Source organism: Notolepis coatsorum (genome assembly GCF_963971535.1).
Source record: "Notolepis coatsorum genome assembly, chromosome: 7".
NCBI classification, from domain to species: domain Eukaryota; kingdom Metazoa; phylum Chordata; class Actinopteri; order Aulopiformes; family Paralepididae; genus Notolepis; species Notolepis coatsorum.
The window spans coordinates 6,909,691-6,928,267 of record NC_140171.1 but is presented as its reverse complement, the minus strand read 5'-3'; the positions used below and the strand labels follow the sequence as shown (position 1 = coordinate 6,928,267).

Below are 18,577 nucleotides of genomic sequence, written 5' to 3'. Positions count from 1 at the left end.
GCTCAATACATTAATAATACCCCGCTTGGATTAGGGGAGACCCAGGCATAAAGTAGAGGATTCATTGGGAATTCAAACAACAATAATAATACAAAAATACAAAAGAAACCAAGTAAATGTGGGCCCACGTTACCAAAATAAAACCTACACTAAAGCCGGCTTATATTGTTTGGGGTACCCCTTAGACACTGGTCGTTAGCGTTCGCTTGAATGGACATTGCTGTGGGCACACGAGGTACCGTTCGTACTTAGCCAAGATGGCGGACCCACTCTTATCACCTCTCGTCCAGGTGACAAGATGGCGTCGGGCGATCCCGCGAGCACAGCCAGCGGGCTGGGGTGAACAGCATGGGCAGTGGTGAACTGGAGGAGCGTGCTGTGATGGCGACCTCTGCTGGTGGGAAGAGGCGTCCTCTGCGGCGTCGGGGAGACGTTCACTGCTGGCTGTTGGTTGCTGCTGTCGCGCGAGCTAATACTGTTGGCTACCCTAAACACAGCTAAACTGCGGGTCTGAATGCACCCTCCTGCTATATCGGTTGTACTACTAACGCAACGTGGCTGACTGTACCACCGGTCTTCAGCGCCACGCACCCGGTAGTCTACTGGAGTCAGATGGAGCCATTAGCAGCATGCTAATACACCGCACACTTACTACTATAACCCGTTAACTATGGACGTTAGTCCTTCGTTCTGTATCGCTTACTCACACACTATCGCTGGTACTTCTAGGATAACACGTCAACTAGCAAGTACTTCTTATCACCCGTCGCTCTCCAACGGGGCTCTTCAACATAACTTCTCCAACGGGGCTCGTTTGAGCACACGCCCGTACTTCTAGGATAACACGTCAACTAGCAAGTACTTCTTATCCCCCGTCGCTCTCCAACGGGGCTCTTCAACATCACTCCTTCAACGGGGCTTGTTTGAGCACACGCCCGCTGCGACTGTTCATGGTCGAGTTCACTGCCAAAGAGAGCTTCCTGGTGCTCTGGCTCCCAGGTAATCCTCTCTTCCTCGTTGCTTCCCTCTCTCCTCCGCTCCACCTGACACCACCGCCACCGCTGCCCCCTGCTGGCAACCGCCACTGATCCCACTATAGGACCACTTCAGCACGGGAGAAAGATGCTTCAATGTTATTGTTAGTGATCCATAATGAAGCCGGAGAAGAGTAGCACCTCACCTCGTTATTAGACCGGGCGAGATATCAAAAGGAACACTGTTTATCACACTTTATACACACACAGGGAAAGTAACAGTTAGTCAGCACTTCTGAATACTTAGTAGAATATTCAGGATGCTACATATATATATATTTTTAACGTAATTTATACAAATGGAAGTATTGATTTCGCCGTAACGAATCATTAAAAAAATATACCGTTAACTGGAATATGTTAGTTTCTTACACATATGTTGGATTATGTACAAAATCGTGAATTAACCGGTGGTTATCCTATAGCCCTAGTATGTACATTTCAATAAAGTGGAGCCGCAGGGGACTTCCATAGCATACGCCTTCAAATCCAGCTAGCGTTGATGCTATTCAATGCTATCATACCCAACTAACGTTAATGCCATTCAGAATTTATTAACATAGCTACAACAACACAGTAACGTTAATATAATTACATGCATCATTGTTTACAATGAACGGTGGCGCTAATCGAAAGGACTGGACACGGACAAGTTAAACAGCAATCAATTAACCGGACACACAAGCAGAAGGCGAAGCATCATTTGTACTTCCGGTCGGGGGGAAAAGTTAGTTTAGGTTCGTGTTAACGTTAGATAATGTACAAAATAAACGTATTTCAGGTGCTTTAGACGTCGCTTTTTTATTTTGAAACCCTCCGACCGGAAGTACAAATGATGCTTCGCCTTCTGCTTGTGTGTCTTTTTTTGGGCCCCCCCCCAGTGCTGGGCCCTTGGAATCATCCTAAACTACCCCCCCCCCCCCCAGCTACGCCCCTGCCTGGCCCTCCAGGTTGGGGGTTGGGTGTGGGGCTAACAACTCCACCCCGTAAAAGGCCATGTTGTTACATTTCGTTCTTGTATCTCGTCTTGCTCTGTGGGATGACCTCATCATTACCTATTGTAACCTTGAAAGCTTCCGCTACATGCACCTTCACTTGTCTGGCCACGCCCATTTCCGCCTATGCATATAAGCGAGGGGCATGGCCGTGCTTCTTCCTTCCCTCATTTCAGCTAAATGGATCATCACGCTTTTGTTTACATTCAATTTCTGTTACATTGGATCTGTATGTACTGTAGCTGATCATTTAAGCTACCTTGTTTACTGTTGCTTAGCTAAATCTCTGAAAGTTCAAGAACTATATTTTCTCAGAGCCATTTATTACCATCTATGGTAATCAATAGCTCTGTATTTGCTGGCAGGGGTGAATTTTAAACATTTAATCTTTTAATGTAATTTAAAGTACTTGATACAAATGTTATATAAGCTATATACCAGTACAGTGTGCAGAAATATGATAGACAAAATATGATAGATATGATGCTGATGATGATATTATACATCTTTGTATAAAATGTTTTACCCTAAACTGTTTATGGCTAGCAATAGCATAAATGAGCAGATCCGATTGTTATAACAAATCTATGATACATCTGAAGCTGAAAGAATTACACTCCTGACATTAACATTCCACAATACGCTTTTTCTTGTAACATCATTGTTAGCATTTTACAATCACTTTTGCACTTTCTGCAATTATCCATTATAACCACCATCCAATCATCCGTCCTCCCATGGGACCACGACGATGGCCTGCTTCGCCACCAGAGAACGAATCTCTTCGGCCAGGGCGGTCACTGCCGCAGACTCTGCAATAGAGTCTGTACCAAACCCAAAAACGGAGGGTGGGGGTGTGCAAACTGTAACACAAGCCCCGCCCTCAGCGTTCTCTCCATCCACACCAACATATGGCACTACTGTAGCCATACGTGGTCAAAATCCCAAAGCGCCCCTCCGCCGCCAACTGGCGCCGGTTCGCTAAGAATCGTAGACTGGTGGCCCGGTCCCTCCCGCTGTGCATTGCAAACCCTGGTTTCGCCAACCGCGCGAGCAAGGTGTCTCGCGGAGTCGGGATATCGCACCCCATTTATTTGATACAGGGAACCCTGCTCCGTCGTCAGATAAATACCAGGCTCACCAAACACAGACGCAGGACGTGTGGTGCGGGAGCCTCCTGACAGTACAGCATTCTCATAGACAGACCCAGGCCTAGCAAGGAGCTGGGCGTCAGCCCCTGTCTTCATGAGAAGTGATATGTGGGGCCGCTTGCGCTTCACTGGAAGAACACAGCCCGCAGCCAGAGGGGACAAATCAGAGCCTTGTGCTCTCACCTCTGGCTGCGCGGTGTGGGGCGGCGTGGGGCCCCGGTCAAATACCGCCCGCGCCTCTGTGGACAGACCAAAAAGTCCATCCACGGAGAGGGGAGCCCTGAGGAGAACCCTCCTCTCCTCCTCCAGGGGAGATTACTCCAACCAAAGATGTCTGTGAACACGAGTCAACAGCATCCTAGCCCTCCCTGCGGTTATTGCCTGCGGCTGGATCAAAAGCTGAATAACCTCAAAACCTTGCGCGATGGTTGACGTCGGCTAGTCCTAAGACCCCATCACCGACACCATTTGACAGAAAAACAGCCAATTGAGTTGCTGCTAAATTCTGTACTGCGGCGGTATAAGCTTCAACAGCCCACTCAGCCACCTGCCGGGTCGACTCGCCCCTTGGAGTCGGGATACCGCTCTACTATGTCAGGACAAAGGACCGATGCCACCCGCTTCTCTAAGCGCGGCACACCAGTGGCGGCTGCTGACCAATTCTATTTACTAGTGAAGCACTGCCTCACTAGTAGTCATGCAGTAACCTCCACTGCGGCACACCTGTCCTGAGCCCTGTCGTCAGACCGTCCACCCGTGTAAGGGATGAATGAATGAATGAAAATTGTATTAACAGATTGCAGAATGGGCACACTTACCACGGCCCAATACACACAACTGCTAAGGGGATGCAGACCAGAGAAACACGTTTGTCTTGTCTACATCAGGGTCCCCCATTTTCAATTCATAGATTCATAAATGCATAGGGTAGACAAGCCTCAGATACCGTTTGACCTACATCAATGTAATGGTTAAACGGCGGGACAACACGTGGGAGCAGCGTCCCGAAAAGCAACAGAATTAGTATAAATGTATAGATGTAGCAGTACTGTCTATCTGTGTGATGTGTGTCATATATGTTATGATGAATTGAAAATGGGGGACCCTGATGTAAACAAGACGAAATTCTTTCTCTGGTCTGCATCCCCTTATGTAATTGAGCTGTACTGTACTGTACCCATTCTGCAATCTGTTAATAAAGTTTTCAATCAATCAATCAAACAAAGGTCTGTCCCATTGTATACCAATCAATGGGATACATTGCATGTTGACCTGCATTCTTTCAAATGTATATAATTAATCATTAAAACAGATGTGTAACAAATAAGAAATACAAATTCCACAGAAGGCATTCAATTATTATTATTTTCAATCATTTCACAATAATTGGATAATTGTGTTTGAATATCTGAGTAATTATTTGTCCAAAATAGCTGGTTCAGATATGGTTAATCCAGCTGCCCTGTGATCAGATGAATCCATATTATTTATTTTTCCGACATCAAATTCGTAATTTCTTATCGTACAAATATTGTCATATTTATTTTAATTATGATTAAGTAATTAATTCCAAGGAGGCCTGTAGCGTTGACATGAAGGAATCACTATGAGAACACAGTCTGTCAAGTTATAATAACATTTTAAATTAGTCAATCAATCATGAGATTTGATCGTGGGCTGAGAGCATATTTAAGTGTGCTCCTCAGCACTCTTAGATATGCTTTCAAATAAGATCTCAGGAAAATTTGAAGACTCCCACTCCCAGCCCTAATATGTCTTAAATAGGCCGAAATCTGGCTAAGACAAAATATTTTGTCGTAACTTCGTTCGAGAATGAGACCCAATAAGTATTTGAGATTGAGAGTTAATTTTCCCTTTAAAACACACATTAGCTCGAACTTGTAACTAGCTAGACCCCCAAGGCTGTTGAAGTTGTCATTCACAGGCAATGGTCAACAAGAAAAGGGTGAAGGCAGAGGCTTGCTCCTAGTTTTATAGCTTTCCAAAAGTCCAGTGAGACTGCCCAACCATTGGTCAATTTGAATCATAGGCTGGCTCTACTATAGTTTCAAGGAAGACATTCACTATTATTCATAACTGGTTGGAATTGTTCCGAGTCAAACTATTCAAGAATGCATGTGTATATACTCCAGATTTATATGGTCAAAAAGACAGAAGCCTATCTCAAAAGATAATAGGAAGTCTTTATTTGGGGATTTCCCCCCATGCATTAAAAGTTCACAATACATACCATAAAAAGATCCACACAGTAACCTCATACATTGTACACTGACACAGATAAATAACTGGTCCCCACATTGTCCCAGAGCTCCAGAATCTATGTCTCCCTGCTGCAACCCACAGGCCTACAGACTTTCTGATAACTAACTAAAGCAAAGAGCAAAATAAACAAGCTGCATCCATTAACTTTAACAATACAACTTTGTATTGTATTTTAACATAATGTAAATGTACTCTTATGTAGTGTGACTTCAGAGTCTGTGCAGCTGTGCATCACCTGTGGTTTAAGTTCATCCATGTTCTGCGAGAATACCACTTATAACATTGTTAAAGACGCGTAGCCTGTCCCAAAAAAGTTCTTCACCAAGAGTATAATAAGGAGTATTATAATAGAAATACAGAAATGATCCCTTACCACATACAATAACTAGATGTGCCGTCAGTGATCGACAGCGGTATTATCCCCAAACGGCCCGAATTCTCAATCCATCTTTTGACCATGCCCCTAATACAAGCCGTTGTAGTAATTCATGTTTAGTTTTATGAGAATAGCGCCACCATGAGGAAAGATGATTACAACTTCACAGGCCTCCTTGCTATTTTAACATATGTCAAAAGCGATGATATACAAATTAAGTTTATTAAGGTGGAAATCAGATCCATGAGTTTGTCTGAAATTTGATTGGATCTGGCAGTCATATGGTTTGGCCTATCAATTATCTAAATGACTCATATGTAGATGTTAGTCCCCAGATTCTACACAGCAAGTTTTGTGGAAAAAGCCAAGATGAATAGGCTAGGGGGAGTAGGGGAGAAATTCATGATGGCAGAAATTCCAATATGGAGGACTTCATAGGTCCATATGGCAAAGTTGTTGTGCACGAGGAGACACATCTCTGGAGACCAGCTTCATGGAGATAAACGAATTAGAACATTTTATGTTTGGCCTAATGGTGGCGTTAGAGGAAAGGCCATGGGGTCATCGTAAAGGTGTCCTGAATGCGCAGCGCAAATTTGAAAAGATTAACAGAAGCTATTCCGAGTCATTGCGTTCACAAGTAGGATATGCACGTTTGGCCTGATGGTGAAAAGATTTGAACGAAAGGTATTCGAGACACACCAATTCAATTGGACCCGATGATGGCGCTAGAGGCAAGGTCATGGGGTCACTTAAATCAATGGGGTTCATCCTTTAGGGGTCATAAATCTGCGGTCGGAGTAAATCCATAATATCCCAGACACTGTTTGGGATAATAAACAATGGAATGCTGGGAGGTGGGAGATAAGGGTGGAATTCTTTTTTATTTTATTTGATTGTTTATGTGTAAAAAAAGAAGAAAAAAATACAATGAAAATACAATTGTACAAAAAAGAATAAAGGGCGGAATTAGAATGTTCACATAAAGGAATGCAATCTAAGAATGCATCATGGCACCCAAATGAGTCCGCTTAAGTTCAAGGGCTACTCGGATACAGATAAGGCACTTTGGCTTTGGTGTATGATGGCGGTCACCTCACCTCAGGGAGTATGAGAAGTATAGAGTATATTGTCAAATATCATAAATCCTCCCTCTATCCCACGTCTATTAAAGGGGTACCTCAAGATATTTAGTATTTTTCTTCATCACACATGTCACATTAAGGGGAGGTGGTTCTAATTTCCAAAATGTTTTCAGTTATCCTAGAAGCGGGTCATCAGCGTTAGTGTTCCTCATTGAAATCCAAGGGTACAGCTAGCTACAGTACAGCTAATGAGCTAGCTTGCAACTAGCAATCATAGAATTATAAAGAACTAGGAGACATGTATAATCGTGTCGCCCAAGCCCACTCGCCATTGACTTGGAAATGGAATGCTTTTTAAATGGCCTTGAAACTGCCAAGAGATAGCAGGAGAGGTGGAGAGGTGCAGATGAGGGATAGAGAGAGTGGGGTGGAGATGAGGGATAGAGGCAGTGGGGTGCAGATGAGGGATAGGGGCAGTGATGGGGGACTTACAGCAGTTTTTCAAAACTGGACCTAAACATATCCTACTATTATGTGTGCTGCAACATTGAATTCTATAGTCTATGCCCATCCGTATCCAACGGGGTCCAATGCGTCCAACATGCTTTGCAACAAACGGTAACAACCTAAACTAACCTTAGTTACTAACGTTATCTAAGCTTATGTATTTATTTTACAATCTTAAAAAAAAGTACAATAATCGTGAAAACCTCACACGATAATCGTACCATCCAAACCCCCCTTGGCGACATCCCACACGGCACGGCGCACACCACAAGTAAATTCTCAACCTGTGGGGAAACACTGCAGTCTGCACTAAGTGACTTTCACATTAAACCGTCAATAGCTGCACCCGGTGGGCACAAGAGGTAACTGTTCAGTGTTTTACACAAACGAGGATATAAAAACAAAAAAGAAAAGTCTTCACACAACTTCTTCACAAAACAAAAAAGCAGTTTTCCCCGTGTTGCACACATTTAGAAAAGATTTGGTGCCACTGGTCGTGCCCGAAGCAATTCCACTGGCTTTCATCCATCGCCAATATGAGTTTTCTCTTGTTAAGCCTGACTCAATATTCTTTTACATGAAAAAGTTCAAATGCATGTTTAAAATGTCAAGGTATAGTCCACATTTCCAAGAAGCCTGTCTGATTTGTCACAATCTTAAATCAATCTGCACTTATACTTAACACATTGACCGCCAGCAGCAGGGGGCGCTGATACCCCTTCAGCGCCAGGTCTTTATTCAATGGATATAGTTTTAGACTGAGACATTTGCGAGTGCTTAAAATATATCTTATATTATATCTATGGATCTAATACACCCGTCGAGTGTCAGTGAGTTGCTTCCAGTCAACATGCATAAAACATATTGTTTTTTCATCCGTACATTTCCGTTTTATACCGTTTTGAATAGAGTATGGTTTGGGTGCTTCTGAGTAATTCCAGGAAAAAGACGAGAAAAGGGCATTTGAGTGTAATCCAGTCATCACGTTGTAATTTTTCAGATGATTATCTAATCATCCTGAAATCAATGCTAGATCATCATTATTATATCTCCTCGTGTATACATGAAATGGCCCTCGTAGCGGGGCGCCCCCCCCACCGCAGCAAACGGTAGAAAGCACACAGAGTCCACACAGATAGCTTTGATCGCGGGAGAAAGAAATATCAGATCAATGCAAGGTTTTATATATAGTCGGTTTTATATATAGTCCTCACCTTGTCTCTGATGTAATGCAAAAAAAAGAATCCAATTATCTGATCGCCATTCCAGTTATCCACAGCGATTGTGTCCCCGACATTACCGAGCGCTACACATGAACGGGCGGGCGGGGTTAGTGGCCCATGCCATCGTTGTAAAGGCCTGGCTCGCCTGAGTATTTAAACCCCGCCCCCAGGGCTCAGATCGGCTCGGAAAACACACCAGACCATTTTCAATGGAATGCAATAGCTCCGCAAGGCAGTAGAGGGCGGTGTTGACCGTCTGCCAGCTCAGACAGGGTCTGAAGGGTCTGCAGAGGCTGCAGCCATGAATTATGAATAGATATAGCGAATAAACGAAATAACGATCCCAAAAACGAGTTAACTCGTTTTTAGCGATATTCGCATGGCGGGCAATAACGAATATACCTGTTCTTGGCAATTAATGTGTTAAGTGCATTGATGTCTACCAACAATTTTTGGCTACACATATCTCAAACCAAAAACTGGTGTGGAGGGGGGGGGGGGGGGCTTTTTGAATAGTGTGGTGCCAAACCTGTTCCGGGTTGAAACTAACTTGATAAACGAACACTATATATATAAAGTTGATATTTTTATTTTAAATAAAGTAAAGTCAATCTGTCATATGTACAATCAGTTTCCACTGTATTTAGAAACACAAACAGACTACCTTCATATAGAAGCGTACGTTAGCCAGCTAGTTGACCGTTAGCTAACAAGCTAAGCTAATGGCATGTGAAGTTGACAAATTGAAAAGATATGCAGTGGAAAAGGTTGTCTATGTCATGAACCGATTGTATAGCTGACAGATTGAAATATACACTTTATATGGTGTCACTTTATCACATTTGTTTGACTCTGAAGTAAGTAGGAACAAATTGGTGCCATAACAGTCTAATAGACAGTTTGTGACAAATCAGATTTTTTTTTTAACATGTGGACCATCACTTTAAGGTAAAAAAAGTCACTGAGGGTCAACGGTCACTCTAAGACCACTACCTCATCAGCATCGTTATTCTTTTCATCCTCCTCCACCAGTGTTGCTTCCATCCCTTCATCTTCCTCCTCCTCCAAAAGCTTATCATCTAACCCATCCTCACCAATGTCATCCACAACATAGCAATCCTCATCCTCATCCTCAAACCCTTCCGCCTCCTGAGCTCCCTTCTCTTCTTCCTGAGCCCCCTTCTCTTCTACCTGAGCTCCCTTCTCTTCCTCCTGAGCTCCCTTCTCTTCTTCCTGAGCCCCCTTCTCTTCCTCCTGAGCTCCCTTCTCTTCAACCTGAGCCCCCTTCTCTTCTTCCTGAGCCCCCTTCTCTTCTTCCTGAGCTCCCTTCTCTTCTTCCTGAGCTCCCTTCTCTTCTTCCTGAGCTCCCTTCTCTTCCTCCTGAGCTCCCTTCTCTTCTTCCTGAGCTCCCTTCTCTTCCTCCTGAGCTCCCTTCTCTTCTACCTGAGCTCCCTTCTCTTCTACCTGAGCTCCCTTCTCTTCCACCTGAGCTCCTTTCTCTTCTTCCTGAGCTCCCTTCTCTTCCTCCTGAGCTCCCTTCTCTTCCTCCTGAGCTCCCTTCTCTTCTTCCTGAGCTCCCTTCTCTTCTTCCTGAGCTCCCTTCTCTTCCTCCTGAGCTCCCTTCTCCTCATGTACTACCTTCTCTTCCTCCTCAGGTCCCTGCTCCTCATCAACCCTCTCCTTCTCATGTCCTCCCTGTTCTTCCGCCTTGTGTCCTCCCTCCTGCTCCTCATGTCCCTCCTCCTCCACTCCCTCAATTCCTTGCTCTTCCTCCATCTTCTCCTCCTCTTCCGCCTCGACTGCTGCAACGGCCTCATGCTCCGTTTCTCCCTCAGGCGCTGCTTTCTCCTCTGTGGGCTCCGCCACCTTCTGGCCGTCATTGGTCAAGTCCAACACCTCCGGATCCACCTCCACCATCGAATCCTCTGGATCCTGGTCGTCTTGGTTACCGGCAAATGGGTTCTCACCCTGCAACAAGGATTTAGAGTTGAAACTGAAAGCGTAACGTTTTTTTTTCTGGGTGCAATTGGTTGTACCGAGTTAACAACACCAGGGGTCTCATTTATAAAACTGTGCGGAGAATCCACACTAGAAGTTTGCGTGCGCTCAAAAGAAATGGTGTGCGGCAAGAAATATTCAGATTTATAAAACCGTGTGCTTACATATACACAAATACTCTTTTTAAATCCTACACAATCCTACAAATATAAATGTATGATCTCAATTCCACATCTCATCAAAGTAGGTATACTGTCTCCAACAGTGCTAAAGCAGTCATTACGCAGATAAGAATGCGCTTTAATTACAGCAATGCCAGTATATGTGCACGGCTTGAATGATAAGGAAACGGGTCAGAAACATAAACGCTCTTATTCAGGTTTATCTTGTTTAATTTAGAACAGATATCAAACATCAAGATGTTCCGTCATTTCAAATGCACAAGGAAATATACACCACAATTGTGCCGATTACATTTGGGAAACCGGACATTGCTGCAAATTGCCTTTTGCCCCAGTGTAAGGAAACCTGTATACCGACTTGTCAGGTTAATTATGCCATCCAAGAAAACCGGCATGGTGGAACCGAGAGATGGTCGAGAAATCCCCGACCTGTCGGCCAGTTCTCGGAACGTACCGGTTGCCATGAACACAGCAGTGGTCAAGAGAATGGCTCTTGGGAATATAAATCATCGAAGTCATCATCATGAGCCAAGGAATCTTTGTGGTCCGATTAGTATTCGAATTTCAAGTTTATTATTGCCGAGGCTACTTCACTACTTTGCCTCTGGAGTCGCTAATTCCCAACCTCTGAAATGTGTGCACGCATCGGTCAGAGTTTGCTTTAAACTGTGCACATTCGCCCGTCAAGTTTATTTGTATAAATCATTCACAAGTGAAAAAAGTAGTAGAACGCGCTCACCTCACTAGACTTGACACTGGGTGCTGTAACCTCTGATATCATACATAAAAAATAGGGAAACAATGTCCAGGCACGCACTCCAGGTTTTTCCAAATTTATTGGCAGCCTGTAATCATGACGTTTCGGTGTGAACACACCTTCTTCAGAATGGCTTGCATGAAGCATGAAGGGTAAGTGACCCTAGTAAATACAAGTCAAACAGGAAGTGACAACATAGGAAGTGACAACACATTCCCACAAGAGATCTGCAAAAAAGTACAAAATACCACTTACAAGCACAACCTTTTCAGAATTATGTAAATCAAAAAGAAGCATGTAAATAAAAAGAAAAAAGAACAGTAAATCACAAAGAGATATATCTATATATAGTTATATATATTTTATACAGAGTAGGCCTACATCTTAAACTCTAAACATAAACACTCATGACCCATATAAGCCATCTCTCAATTATAAAGAATGATAAATGAAAATAGTAAACAATCGAATTAAATGAAATAATCAAATGAAACAGGTCAAAACATTTTCTTCATTGAGGCCTCTAGGCTCTAGACAATCCAGAAAATGAATATAGAAGCATTCCCTTTGTAGCAAGAGCCTGTCTCTGTCGCCGCCTCTTGGTGGTCTCAAGACCTGCTCTATACCCATGTATTTTAAGCCAGAAATATCATGTCCTAACTTATTAAAGTGCCTTGCAACTGAAGACTTCTCGTCATTTCTTCTTATAGAACATTTGTGCTCCGAAATTCGATTTTTAAAACGTCTTCTTGTTTTTCCAACATAGTAAAGGTTGCAAGGACATTTAAGCAAGTAAACAACAAAATCAGAATTACAGGTAATCCGGCCTCTAACAGCGATACTCCTACCTGTACTTGGTTGTAAATAAAATTTCTCTTTAATCATGCCATGACATTGGGTACAAGACAAACATGGAAAATTGCCATTTGGAATATTAGCCATAAAATGGGTAAATTTTTTGGGAAAGTCTGTTTTAACTAACTGGTCCCTTAAGTTAGGTTGCCGTTTGTAGAAGTATTTGGGTGGTTCCTGGAACACACCTCCGATCTTAGGATCTGACTTTAAAATGTACCAGTATTTGTTCACAATATCACGCATATATATAATATATGAAATATAATATATAATAATAGAAATAGGGCTGAAGGTGGACACCAATGCTACTGAGTTGCTTTTTACTTTGTCTTTATGTGTAAAAAGGGATTGTCTGTTTATCCGTTTAGTTTTATTAAGAGAATTCTCAATAAGGGCCTCACTATATCCTCTAGATCTAAAGTTCTGACAAAGCTCCTTGGCTTGTGTATCAAAAATGTCATCTGTATTACAGATACGTTTATATCTCAAAATCTGACTAAATGGAAGGCTCCTCTTGAGCTCTGGTGGGTGATAACTGCTATAATGGAGAAACGAATTTCGATCAGTCTCTTTTTTGAAAACTTCGGTATGGACAATATTGTCTCTCTTTTTCACCAATACATCGAGGAATGCTATGGAATGTGAATCATAATTCATAGTAGTCTCTGAGAGTTGAGAAACAAGTGGAACTCTTCCAGAGCCTCTTTAGTGCCTGACCATACAAAAAATAAATCATCAATATACCTCCAATAGGCTTTAATGTGTCCAACATATGGATTATTATTGAAAATACATTCAGACTCAAACTTCGACATAAAACAGTTGGCCATATTAACCGCTACCGGGCTGCCCATAGCTAGGCCTCTTTTCTGTAAAAAATATTGATCCTGAAAACGAAAATAATTCTTATTAAGGACTTCCTGAGTCAATGATATTAATGCCTCCGTAGAGGGATGTAGCTCTATTCTCTGATCCAAATAATATCTACATGCACTTAACCCATCAATATGTGGGATGCTAGGATATAAACTAGAAACATCCATAGTACACAAAATATCAATAGCTTCTATACTGCACTCATACAGCTTACTTAGAAAGTCGGTAGTGTCCTTTAAATAACCAGGTTGTGCTGCAGCCAATTCGTTAAGGTGTGAGTCAACAAATTTTGAGATAGGTTCTGTAAGTGACTTTAGACCTAGAGGATATAGTGAGGCCCTTATTGAGAATTCTCTTAATAAAACTAAACCGATAAACAGACAATCCCTTTTTACACATAAAGACAAAGTAAAAAGCAACTCTGTAGCATTGGTGTCCACCTTCAGCCCTATTTCTAGAGATATGCGTGATATTGTGAACAAATACTGGTACATTTTAAAGTCAGATCCTAAGATCGGAGGTGTGTTCCAGGAACCACCCAAATACTTCTACAAACGGCAACCTAACTTAAGGGACCAGTTAGTTAAAACAGACTTTCCCAAAAAATTTACCCATTTTATGGCTAATATTCCAAATGGCAATTTTCCATGTTTGTCTTGTACCCAATGTCATGGCATGATTAAAGAGACATTTTATTTACAACCAAGTACAGGTAGGAGTATCGCTGTTAGAGGCCGGATTACCTGTAATTCTGATTTTGTTGTTTACTTGCTTAAATGTCCTTGCAACCTTTACTATGTTGGAAAAACAAGACGTTTTAAAAATCGAATTTCGGAGCACAAATGTTCTATAAGAAGAAATGACGAGGGGAGCTCCAGTAGCTCACTGCGTACCTCGAGCGCTATTTCGGCGCCGGGGACAACCGTGCTCGTCACGGATCTGGGGTTTAGCGAGGTCGAATCCCGGACTGCAGCCGTGCCTTTCCCAGAGTGTCTTCCCCCCCATCTGTACCCCTTCAGCCTGTTTCTGTCGGTCATTCTTGACCAGAGTAAATGCGATAAACGCAAAAAAGAGCCAGCGGAATGGCCAAAGTTTAAAAAAAAAAAAAAAGAAATGACGAGAAGTCTTCAGTTGCAAGGCACTTTAATAAGTTAGGACATGATATTTCTGGCTTAAAATACATGGGTATAGAGCACCAAGAGGCGGCGACAGAGACAGGCTCTTGCTACAAAGGGAATGCTTCTATATTCATTTTCTGGATTGTCTAGAGCCTAGAGGCCTCAATGAAGAAAATGTTTTGACCTGTTTCATTTGATTATTTCATTTCATTCGATTGTTTACTATTTTCATTTATCATTCTTTATAATTGAGAGATGGCTTATATGGGTCATGAGTGTTTATGTTTAGAGTTTAAGATGTAGGCCTACTCTGTATAAAATATATATAACTATATATAGATATATCTCTTTGTGATTTACTGTTTCTTTTTTATTTTTATTTACATGCTTCTTTTTGATTTACATAATTCTGAAAAGGTTGTGCTTGTAAGTGGTATTTTGTACTTTTTTGCAGATCTCTTGTGGGAATGTGTTGTCACTTCCTATGTTGTCACTTCCTGTTGGACTTGTATTTACTAGGGTCACTTACCCTTCATGCAAGCCATTCTGAAGAAGGTGTGTTCACACCGAAACGTCATGATTACAGGTTGCCAATAAATTTGGAAAAACCTGGAGTGCGTCCCTGGACATTGTTTCCCTATTTTTTATGTATAAATCATTCACAACCTTTGCGTGGGAAGTTGTGTACGCCTCTTTCAGGCCCAATTTGTATATGCGCAACGGTTATAAATGAGTTAAAATGTAGCCAAGAGTAAAGACCCTAACCCTATCAAAACAGCAATCAAAGTGTATATTTTCAGCACCACGTTTGTTTGGATTTAAGTGTCATTAGTGAAATATAATCTCAGGGCATCGAGTCGGAAAAAGGCGATTATTGATGCAAGGATTTGGCGCAACCTAACTGTAGTCTTTTAGAGAAGACACCCAGGGCTTTCGATGGGCTTTCGAATTTCAAAAAACTACTTCCCAGCTCACGCCAGCCCCTGTCAATCATCTGACTTCTAGTGTGACTTTTTTTCGTTCTTTTTTTCCGGGATCATACCCCACAAAACTGAACGTTATTGCCATAAAACAGAAAGCAGTTAGTTTCTCTACCTTTCTGTGAACGTCTAGCAAAAAACGGCGTTGCAATCTGATGAAAATTGGCGGTGAAATCTACAGTCGATTTCATTCACGGTTTTTGCTGCACCGTCAGGGGCGCCTGGTGATACTAAATCCAGATTGAACTCTGCCACTAGAAAGGAGAGATTTGGCCCGATCCATAGATGTGTGACTTGGCCATAATAAGTCATTTATAGGCCTGATATTGTATATTCTATAATCATATTTCAAATTGCATGTGATCGGATGGCAAAATTCAGTACTGTATCTACAAAAAACATGTAAATCATCTGCCCTTTGTTCATTTGCTTAGATTTGTAGTACACTTGATCTCAAGAAGGTGCTGAATGAGCTCAGTGGCAATTCTTCATGTCTGGTCAATGTTGGGTGTTATTCACCGTCAAAGATGGAAAAAAAAACCTAATAATAATAATCATTTATATTCTCCTTTGGTTCATTACAATTTTACTCAAGCATAGTAACAGACACAATATCTCTTGACGCTGGGAATACATTCCCTGAGGTCCGTAGATGTCCCTAGATACCAAGAACATGCAAATCGACCTCGTAGAAGTGGAGCAATCTTCCATTTACTTGGGTATGTACTTTTAGGCAGATTTTCAGAAAATATGGCTAGGGCTCAACAGGTTAATGTGTAAGAATTGGAAGCGCTTCAATCCCATCATACATGCATTCGAGTGTATGTACCTTGAGGTAACTTTCCAGCTTCTGGCCAATTAACTTTTGGTCAAGGATGCTGCGAGCGATAGACAGGCTGTCCCTCTTGGACCGTTCCATCATACCCTTGAATGATAAAAAGGAAAGACAAAATCATACACAGGTCCGAGAACAAAACAGGGTTTATACGTCTCTAGCCTCCCTACCTAGGGATACAGGGTGCCGCACTGCCTTGTGTGTGTGCGTAGGGATACGCAAAGGCTAAGGGAGAAAACCCTGAAAGAAAACCACACTGCCTTGTGTGTGTATGAATACGTAAAGGCTAGGTCCTCACCGACAATGGGGTTACCTGTAAGGAAGGGCATCCGAGGTATAAAACTAGCCACAAACCAAAAATGATGACACTACAGCCACTGTAAATGGAAGACATGGCACAAAACCGTGCCCAGTGGCGTAGTCATCGCCCTGTGCTACCTCACTGTAGTGGGAAAATAGGGACGTAAAACGAAGAGGATGATGATGTTTATACTTTTTTTTATTCAAAGCACCTCTATAACCGGCAATGCAGGGTTCCCACTCTTTTTGAGAAATAATTTTCCAGGTCATTTCCAGTTTTCCTGGACAATCCAAGACAGCACTTGCTCACAAATGGTCATATAATTGACCGATATAGGCATAGTATCGAAACATTTAACACCCGTTTTATTTGTCCTTTTTTAAAGACAAAGGGTTCATGATAAACGTTACAGGTGACTGACTGCTACACCCATCATTGCTAACTGTACAATAAGGTCCTCTGGCCTCCTCTTGTCGTTATCCTCCTGTCTGCCAACAATTCCTCGTAAATGACGTACGTTATTTAATAGGGAAGTAGCACTGTGCTGTACATCGCTGTAAAAGTCAGATCGTGTACTTTTTAGCTGCACATCTACGTTTTGTAGTCATTGAGGTTATGCTTTTACAGCACTTTAAAAACAAGAGGAGAATAAGCATGAGCTTATCAAATGCCATGGTGGCCAAAACAAAGGGAGCGTGGGCCACAAATAGGGCAGCGCCTAACAGTCGAGTTCCAAACAAAATACACGCCTAGGTTTACACAGGCGATCTGAGTGAGTTATTAAAATAAAATTAAGAATTTCCAGGACAGTGGTCAGGTGGCGTAGCGGAGATTGCGTTCGTCACCAACGCCGGAGATGCTGGATTTGCCTGTTCGAATCCAGCTCCCGGCGTTGTCACCAGCTTGGCTGGCCGTTCACACTAATACAATTGGCAGTATTAGAGGGTGGGAAAGCTGGCGGGGTGGGTCCGGGTCGTTGTAAACAGCGACTCCTACAGTTCGGTCGGGGCGCCTGCTCAGCGCGGATAGGATCTAAGGGGGGTAGTGTGATCCTTCCACACGTTACACCCTCTCAGTGAGAGTCCGCGCTGCCAGGTGAAAAGAAGCGGTTGATTGGCTACACGTGTGTCGGAGGAAGCACGTGGTAGCCTCCACTCTCCCAGACCGACTGTGGGGGGTAAGTGCGCAGCGACCAGGAAGGGGATTGGGAATTGGCATAACGACTAACATTGGGATGGGAGAAAATCGGAGGAAAAAGGAGGGGGGGAAAGATCAAAGAAATTAAAAAAAATCCAGGACAACATACATTTTTTCCAGAATATTTGGTAATTAGATTCAATCAATTTTCCAGGGTTTCCTTGACTGGAAATCTAGTGTCTGAATTTCCACATTTTCCAATGTCACCAACTCACTCATTCACTCACCCAGCCCCTAGTGGTGGCTCACAGGCATGGCACTTTGTGTAAAATAAATCAGCAATGTTACTAACTCACTGTCACGCTCATTCATTCATTCATTCATTCATCCATTCATTCATTCATTCCAGTCAGCCACTCTGTCCCTAGTGGCGCGGCTCACATGCATGACACCTTGCGTTGCATCTGTGCCACTGTGTACTTGTTCAACTATGCATTAGGCATTAAGCTGCGCCACCTTGCGGTTGTAGTTGTGGTCAGGTGACTTGATGTGTTTCTGAATCAGGTGGTGCTGCATGTGGATGAAGACGTCACACGCTGCGCAGTGGACCGCGTCGCTCTTCATGAAGTGTTCCATACCCAGCTCTGCAGACAGGGACCAGACAGAGTGGGTTAAGGCCGACTCAAGTTCACAGTGACATCACAATGAGACCAAGCATCATCTACACGGCAAACGCTGCAATATGGAAATATTGTGATTAGGGCTGTCAGTTTATCGCGTTAATTAATTACACAGCAAATTATCAAGTTATGAAAATTAACTCAAAATTACAAAAAAAACTAAATTTGTATTTATTTTTAATAACTTTTTTTTTATCTCATTCA

The 18,577-nt window shown here is 42.6% G+C and overlaps 1 protein-coding gene across 3 annotated transcripts in view; it reads right to left on the bottom strand.

The window, feature by feature from the left end:
* Positions 1–5,364: 5,364 nt before the first annotated feature.
* Positions 5,365–18,577, bottom strand: part of LOC311232190 (uncharacterized protein) — a 29,240-nt gene continuing 16,027 nt past the window's right edge. For all 3 annotated transcript variants that reach the window (XM_084318893.1, XM_084318894.1, XM_084318895.1), the window contains 3 exons: positions 18,210–18,337; positions 16,250–16,345; positions 5,365–10,622 (listed from right to left, as the gene is read on the bottom strand). In XM_084318893.1, coding sequence (XP_084175019.1) covers positions 9,630–10,622; positions 16,250–16,345; positions 18,210–18,337 — 1,217 coding nt within the window. In that variant the 3' untranslated portion in view covers positions 5,365–9,629. The remainder of the gene's footprint in view (positions 10,623–16,249; positions 16,346–18,209; positions 18,338–18,577) is intronic.